General features: G+C 32.2%; 1 protein-coding gene across 1 annotated transcript; it reads left to right on the forward strand.

The window, feature by feature from the left end:
* Window positions 1-644: 644 nt before the first annotated feature.
* On the forward strand, window positions 645-7589 carry LOC139524837 (adenosylhomocysteinase B-like). Its single transcript, XM_071319943.1, has 8 exons — window positions 645-769; window positions 1850-2169; window positions 3586-3685; window positions 4109-4221; window positions 4712-4919; window positions 5441-5646; window positions 6296-6490; window positions 7063-7589. The coding sequence occupies exons 1-8, from the start codon at window positions 742-744 to the stop codon at window positions 7192-7194; spliced, it is 1302 nt and encodes a 433-aa protein (XP_071176044.1). The 5' UTR covers window positions 645-741; the 3' UTR covers window positions 7195-7589.
* The last annotated feature ends 852 nt before the right edge of the window (window positions 7590-8441 follow it).

Genomic DNA, 8441 nt, shown 5'->3' on the forward strand with positions numbered 1-8441 from the left:
TCATACCATATATAGTTATAGATTCGATTTTACCTTCTACAAACAGTAAATTGTCGTCTGTGTATAGCTGGTAAAATATGATGTTATATGTTTATCAAATTATGCATGTACCTTGTCTTTTTTGTGAATGGGGTCCCCCTGAATGCAGTGTGGTCTAAAGACTTCCAAAAGTTTTCATAATGTAATACTTTGAATGTACTTTTACGATAAAAGTTTAATTTTGTTTTTCATAATTTGGATAGACGCGAAGTCATCGAATTGTGTACTCAATCTACACACCGAGACTACAATAGTATATATTACAGTAGTCTCAGTTCGTACAACGCAGTATCAGTGTAACCCCCCCCCCTTTTTTTCCCCTTTTTCATAATTAAAACATAGCTTTAAATTTTTGATTGTCGTCTCACAGTACATGTGTGTCTGTTTAATCCTTCCTGGATAAAAAAAAGAAAAAAGAGTCTTATAGATAATTGACAATGGTGTGGTATTATACAATCAACCAGAGAGGATAGGTAATCAGATTAATAATCCGATTGGGCTGTCATACTTTCTTTCAGTTGAAAATGTTACTATAAATTTGATTGGTTTAGTTTCAGCACTGATGACAAATGGAAAGCTCTGTTTTAAATAGTTATATGATTGGTTTAAATTTCACATAAATAGAAAGTGATGTCGATAATCGGTCTCTTTTTTAAAACGTGGTCGTTGTAAACGAACGTGTGTCTAACAAACAAAATCAACATGACAGCTAAACCTACATACAAAGTTGGTAAGTACAAACCTAAGGCTTATAGATTTAAAGAAACACTGTATGAAAGATATTTGCAAGCTGTTTTATTTTTAATTTCCGCTGATATATGGTGACTATATAATAAGATCAAGCATTAAAACAAAGTGATGCCGGCTGGTCCTAGATTATGACCCCAGTTTTTAAAATATTTGTAAATGATGCTGATCATCTGAATCTTTATGAATAAGAAGGCTGATAAACAAGCAAACATTATTACTCCCCTTATAACCATTAAGTTAATATTTTACAACTGCAGTGAAATGAGGTGGTTATTTGGGACTGGAGATATAAAATTATCTCAAGCTTAGGGATCTGTCAATTAAAGTGTTATCTCTAGCTTAAAGTAGAATTATAATGACATAGTTTGTTACACAAGTGTCCATTATATGCATGATGGCCATTGCATGTCAGCAGGTTGTAAGAGCACCTGTTAAATCTTACATTTATGTGATGACTGATGCAGATTTTTTCTGATACACTTTTTTTTCATGCACATACTGTATTATCTTGTACTTGTAAAATTGTAAATGAATATTTATACCAATTGTAAAAATATGGAATTTTCCCAAGTCAGAAATTCCCATTTAATTATTGATTCTTGCCTGCTAAATGGCCAGTTGCAAATATTTCAATTAAGTAATGGAAGGGATGAGACTATATTAATATCAGTGCAAAAAGTTGAAAGTAACAATTTAATTTTAGGCTGTTGTATTTTGCTAGAATTGATCAGAAAAAAAGCCCAATGTAAAAACAATTTACTTCCAACTCAAGCCACTGCCCTCTGGCACTGCAAATGATAAAAAATTTACTGGATTTTTCCTGGTAATTCAACTTAACTTGAATAAAAGATGTTTTGAATAAATTGAATGGTTGAAAAGCTGTGAGGTTGTTGGTAAATTCAGTCGATTGAATATACAAAGTATATGTACTAATGTATATATCTCTATTTAAAAAAAAAATCAATATTTTAATTACTATAATTCAAGTGACAGTGGAAATTTGCACTAACAATTTAATTCAATATTCATTGAAACATTATGGTTACCAATTATTTTGTAGCTGACATCGGTTTGGCTGATTGGGGCAGAAAATGCATTGAAATTGCTGAAAATGAAATGCCCGGTCTCATGCAGATGAGAAAAATGTATGGAGAATCCAAACCATTGAAGGGGGCACGTATTACAGGATGTTTACACATGACCACACAAACAGCTGTTCTGATCGAGACCCTCACAGCACTAGGGGCTCAGGTCCAGTGGAGCAGTTGTAACATTTTCTCCACCCAAGATTTTGCAGCAGCAGCCATTGCCAAGACAGGTGTCCCTGTTTATGCATGGAAAGGAGAAACTGATGAAGAATACATCTGGTGTATTGAACAGGTATCTGTCGTTTTGATTTGTTAGACTTATTTAAGAAGATGTTGTATGCGTGCCAATGAGACAACCCTCCATCCAAGTCACAATTTGTAAGAGTAATCCATTGTAGATCAAAGTACAGTCTTCAACATGGAGCCTTGGTTCACACTGAACAGCAAGCTATAAAGCTCTCCCCCCCCAAAAAAAAACAATTCAAAGGAAAAACCAACAGTCTAATCTATATGAGAAATAAAAATAAGTGCATGTAAATAGTCAATCTAATCATTTCTATGGTTAGAACAGTTAAACAAGGGTAAAGCAGTTCCTTCGTGCATACAAACTTCATTTTTCGAGAAATGAAGGGCACAGAGTATGGGAATTGTGTAAGATCACATTCTGTTTATAGAAAGCAGTTAATGAAAATACTGATGAAAGTCGAAAGTCTGTGAATGGATACAGTATACTGCCTGCTGGTATAGAAGTTCGTTATTCCAATCTTTATCTCATTCTAATGGGCTAAGTTTCAGAATAGGTTTCACAACCTTGACTGAATATTGATACTAAACTTGAATGAACATGCAAATAACAATACCTGTAGGTCTGACAATGCCCAGCACTATTTACATGTTGAATAGCATGAAAGCTTGTTTTTTTTGTCCTGTAAAATTAGGAAAGTATTTGAAGAGGCACTAACTGTCAAATTTATGTTCACCAATTCTAATCAAACTCTCATATTTGATTTATAACAATGTAAAACATTTATCCAAACTATTGAAAGTCAAAATAAAACAAACAAGGCACAGGCAATGAAAATACATAGCTTCGTTTCGTGTGTATTTGATTCTAGACGCCATCTAATTATTTATCGAGTTGACCTATATAGTCATCCGATGTCCATATAAGCGATGTAAACATAAATATAGATATAAATAAATTAAGCAAACACATGCTGTTGAATTATTCTAGGTCTATTTAATTTCATATTACAGATAAAAAATAAATGTTTATCATCGTTTTTTACCTGTATTAGAATGTTTATTTGTGGATTAAATCAGTCAATCAAATGATTTACCTTTGTTTCACTTTCAATGTTGACATTCACTTTCTTGAAATAACTTTACACATACAATTCAGGTGTTATCCATCTCAAGCTAAAGTTCACATGAATACGGATTCAATGAGGTCGAATTATTCACTTGCAAGTGAATAATTCTTATTCAATGTTTTTTTGCTTATTTTGACAAAATTGAACCTTATTGGCTACTAAAAGCGAATTATTATTTCACTATTTAAATTCGTTACTGATTGAGCCAAAAAATAATATATTAGGTTTTTCATATATCTCGTAGCTAGTGCCCCTTTAAGATAGTAAAATATATAATAATTGTGGTATGTCTTTTATGCTTTATGCAATAATAACTCATTATTTGTTTTTTGCAGACATTAGTCTTCCCAGATGGACAGCCATTAAACTTGATCTTAGATGATGGTGGAGATCTAACCAACTTGGTCCATGAACGTTTCCCACAATACTTGCCAGGTAAATACATATGTAGATGAATGAAACATTCTCTATGGACTACATAACCATTCTCTGTCTGAATTACAGGTGTAAAAAAAATGTATATTTGAAATGACCAGTGGAATTCATGTATTTTAACTATTTAAAGGGCAATTCATTTCCATTGGGTAATTTAATTTAAAAAGAAAATTGCACTTTTGGTCTGATTGAAAATAATTTCTTGTATCTACCTCTATGAAAGTAAATAAGTCATTTCTCTACTTCCACCTTTATAGTTACTCCAGTTATTTCCCTTTGACTGAAAGACTGAATATTTATTATGCCACTGTCTTTATGTTGTAGTTTTCTGAATTTACTATATATTTGAATCATGCAGTTTTTTGGTCAGTTTATTAATTTGACAGGAATTGCTGGTTTATCAGAAGTTTTTTTATTTTTCAGGAATTGCTGGTTTATCAGAAGAAACTACAACAGGAGTACATAACTTACACAAAATGTTGAAAGACGGAAAACTGAAAATGCCAGCCATTAATGTCAATGACTCAGTCACAAAGGTATTAAACAATGACTTAAAGCAGAGTATTCGGAGTAACTACTACATAAATGAATAATTGGATAACAACAATCTGTACTGGCCTTTCAATCATTAAACTTTGACAATTTGTGCTAGAAACACCAAATCCAGTACTTTAATTGGTTGATTTCCGAGTTTGAATAAAGATATTCAAATCAAGGCCAGGTCTATATCAGTTACTGTTGAAAATTCAGATTTTGTTTTTCCTCTTTAAATTACTTGTGATAATTGTTTAGATTTTTGTTTCATTAAGTATCAACTTCTGGAGCAGAGACAAAACCAGATCCTGTGAAATAGAGAGAACAGTCTGATGTTTGGCTACTTTCTTCATCCCATCTTTTTGCAATAGTTAAACAAAGAAAATGGAATTGTAATTAAATTATAAAATACTTGACTGAGGAAGAAGATGTATTCATAGATAACCAAATTCTTATTTTTAATTAAAACCTTGAAATAAATTCTTTTTCCAGAGTAAATTTGATAATTTATATGGATGTAGAGAGTCATTAGTTGACGGAATCAAAAGAGCAACAGATGTCATGTTGGCTGGTAAAGTTGCCATGGTAGCTGGATACGGAGATGTAGGAAAAGGTTGTGCCCATGCTCTCCGAGCCTTTGGTTGTCGTGTCATGATCGTAGAAATTGATCCAATCACTGCTCTACAAGCAGCTATGGAAGGTATATATCATAAATTGAACAAATATTCATGGACATTTTGAGGGGGATCTATAAATCTCATTTCTGTTGAAGAAATATGCCTAAGATTATAAACTTTGCTTCTACAACAAAAATGTATATAAAGCTGCATCATAGACATTTTTAAAAGCTAAAAAAATTGTCTTCATATGATTAATATTTTAAGTCTAAATAAGGTGTTTTGATTATCACAATCAATGTCCTTAGTTGGCTGTCCTTCAGTCAGTAGGTGGCCTGCTGCAAGGCAAAATTGCTGTCCCTAACCAACAATCAATCAATCAAACACTACATTTTCACGTTAAATTTCACAAGAATTCAACAGAAGAAAATATATTTTATATTGCAATAGAAATAGTTGACAATATTTTAACCTCCACACATCTAGACTTGTAGGTTTTGTAATTGAAATTAGTTTCTATTATCTTTACGGTCTTGTAGTAATTATTAGTTGATATAATATTTTAACCATTCACACATCTTTTAACCATTCACACATCTTTCAGGTTTTGAAGTAACAACAGTTGAGGAATGTATTCCAAAATGTAGAATATTTGTAACAGCAACAGGATGTGCATCTATTATCCATGGTAACATGTTTGAACAGATGTTAGAAGATTCTATAGTGTGCAATATTGGACATTTTGATTGTGAATTAGAGGTCAAATGGATTAATGAGAACTGCGCAAAGAAAGAACAAATCAAACCACAGGTACGTTTTATTTTTACCTGTGTCAATAAAATCTTGATTAGTTACTTTTCTAGCATGATATTCAACTCATTGATAAATATCTGTAAGGAAACATGTTTATATTGTTAATCAGAATTTTATAAGTTTTTGAACATCTGCCTTGAAACTGCAAACAACACCAAGGGTATTTTTTCAATCTTAGAATAGATAATGGAAATGAGGAATGTGGCAAAAAGGCAACAACTGTTGAAAAAACAGATAAACAGCTCATGGCCACTTAAAAGTCTACAAAGGACCCCGAGCTCAAGTGACTAGTCCCTAAATAATAATGTATTCTAGTTCAATAAAGTGGATGCCACACTAAACTCAAAAACATGCAAATAAATTAAAATGAGTAAAAAAAAAATCTAACAAAGGCTAGAGGTTCCTGACTTGGGCCAGGTGCAAAAATGCTGTGGGTTTGAACATGTTTTGTGATATCTCAAACAACATATCCTCCTACAGTAACCTCTGGTCAATGTTGAATTATCAAACACACAATAAAATGCACTGTTAAACTCATTTTAAAAAGTCTGAAAGCCCATTGAAATTTTGTGTTTTTTCACATCCAATTTCATAGGACATTTAAATAATTGGTAGACACATACTTATTGCATGTTTTAATTTTCAGGTTGACAGATACACAATGAAGAATGGTAGACATGTAATTCTGTTAGCTGAAGGTCGTTTGGTTAACCTTGGGTGTGCTCATGGACATCCAAGTTTTGTCATGAGTAATTCATTTACAAATCAAGTTCTTGCACAAATTGAACTGTGGACCAAAAAAGGACAACACAAGATTGGAGTTGAAGTATTACCTAAGAAGGTATGTATTTTATATATGTTTATGCTTCAAAAATAAAATTAAAATAGGTGTAATTACTGCTTTGTTTATCAGTTTGATCCAAAATCTGGTGGTTTTTAGATGATTACAAAATGGTTAGCCATGAAATATACATTGTTTCAAGCAGAATATTTGAAGGATAAAGATATATGATGAGCAAATTCAATGTTCAGCTCCTGTTTTTTTCTAATTGTTCATGGAAAAACATGAAAGTTTGAGGGAAATTGTTGGTATACAAGTTTGTTATTTTCTCTTCCATAATTTTAATTCATGTTTTCTAGAGTGCTAGTTACTGCTGACTTTTTGTTACAGTTCTCTAACTTTAGTTTGCCTCAACCAAATGTTACAAAATTATACATCATGCTTATTACCACATTACTCAGATCAAGTAAGAATTTGGGTACCATCACTTTTACCATTCTTGAGTTATGTCCCTTCATAACATTGTATGCAAGCTGGGACATCATCAGTTTCAAATTCCCCATTTTATTTATTTATTGCATCTTCTGCTAAATTATTTCAATTCATCAAGTAACTCCATTTATTTTTTTCAGTTGGACGAGGCTGTTGCTGCCGCTCATTTAGACCATCTTGGTGTCAAATTGACCAAACTTACAGACGAACAAGCCAGTTATCTAGGTTTACCTAAAGATGGACCATTCAAACCAGACATTTACAGATATTGAGAAATCCAGCTACCATGGGGGACATTTTTTTACATGGGATTTTTTATTGTTGTATCAATCATTAGATGGGGACAATAGTGATGAACAGTTGAGATTTATATAGGAATAATACAACCATCAAAAATGGTGGAACTTACATCAGCAGACAAATGCTTTTGTCTCTAATTGTTAATTTATTTGACCATTATGTTATGCATTGTTAGATATCAATTATTACATTTCATATTTATTGCTCAAGGTCATTATTTTATGAAGGTCAATCAAGCTACAAACTTTATTGATATTTGATTTAAATGATGTTGATTATGGTCAAACATGTATTTACCAAAAGCTGTATTCATTCCTATAGAATATTGCTGTTTTCAGCTGTTAGAGATTAAAAAAAAATGTATGAATTTTTAGTTATTTTCTCAATTAGTGCCAAGTACTGTAAATGTGTACATTGATCAATGAGATTTCTGAACAAAGGACAATCAGGTGCTCTGCAGGGTGCAGCTTTATACGACCCCAGAAGTCGGACCCTGAACAGTTAGGTCAAGTATGGACACAACATTCAAGCTTGATACAGCTCTGAATTTTGATTGCAATCAATTTTTATACGACCGCAAAAATTGAAAAAAATTTTGGTCCTATATTGGTATCAAGTTGGCGTCGTCTGCGGCGGCGTCCGTATACTTTGTTTTCGCACTCTAACTATAGTAAAAGTAAAAAGAAATCTATGAAATTTTAATACAAGGTTTATGACCACAAAAGGAAGGTTGGGATTGATTTTGGGAGTTTTGGTCCCAACATTTTAGGAATTAGGGGCCAAAAAGGGTCCAGATAAGCATTTTCTTGGTTTTCCCACTATAACTTTAGTTTAAGTAAATAGAAATCTATGAAATTTTGACACAAGGTTTATGACCACATAAGGAAGGTTTGGATTGATTTTGGGAGTTTTAGTTCAAACAGTTTAGGAATTAGGGGCAAAAAAAGGGCCCAAATAAGCATTATTCTTGGTTTTCGCACAATAACTTTAGTTTAAGTAAATAGAAATCTATGAAATTTTGACACAAGGTTTATGACCACATAAGGAAGGTTTGGATTGATTTTGGGAGTTTTAGTTCAAACAGTTTAGGAATAAGGGGCCAAAAAAGAGCCCAAATAAGCATTATTCTTGGTTTTTGCACAATAACTTTAGATTAAGTAAATAGAAATCAATGAAATTTAAACACAAGGTTTATGACCACAATAGGAAGGTTGGGATT

The sequence above is a fragment of the Mytilus edulis genome, chromosome 5 (assembly GCF_963676685.1).
Source record: "Mytilus edulis chromosome 5, xbMytEdul2.2, whole genome shotgun sequence".
Classification (NCBI taxonomy): Eukaryota; Metazoa; Mollusca; class Bivalvia; order Mytilida; family Mytilidae; genus Mytilus; species Mytilus edulis.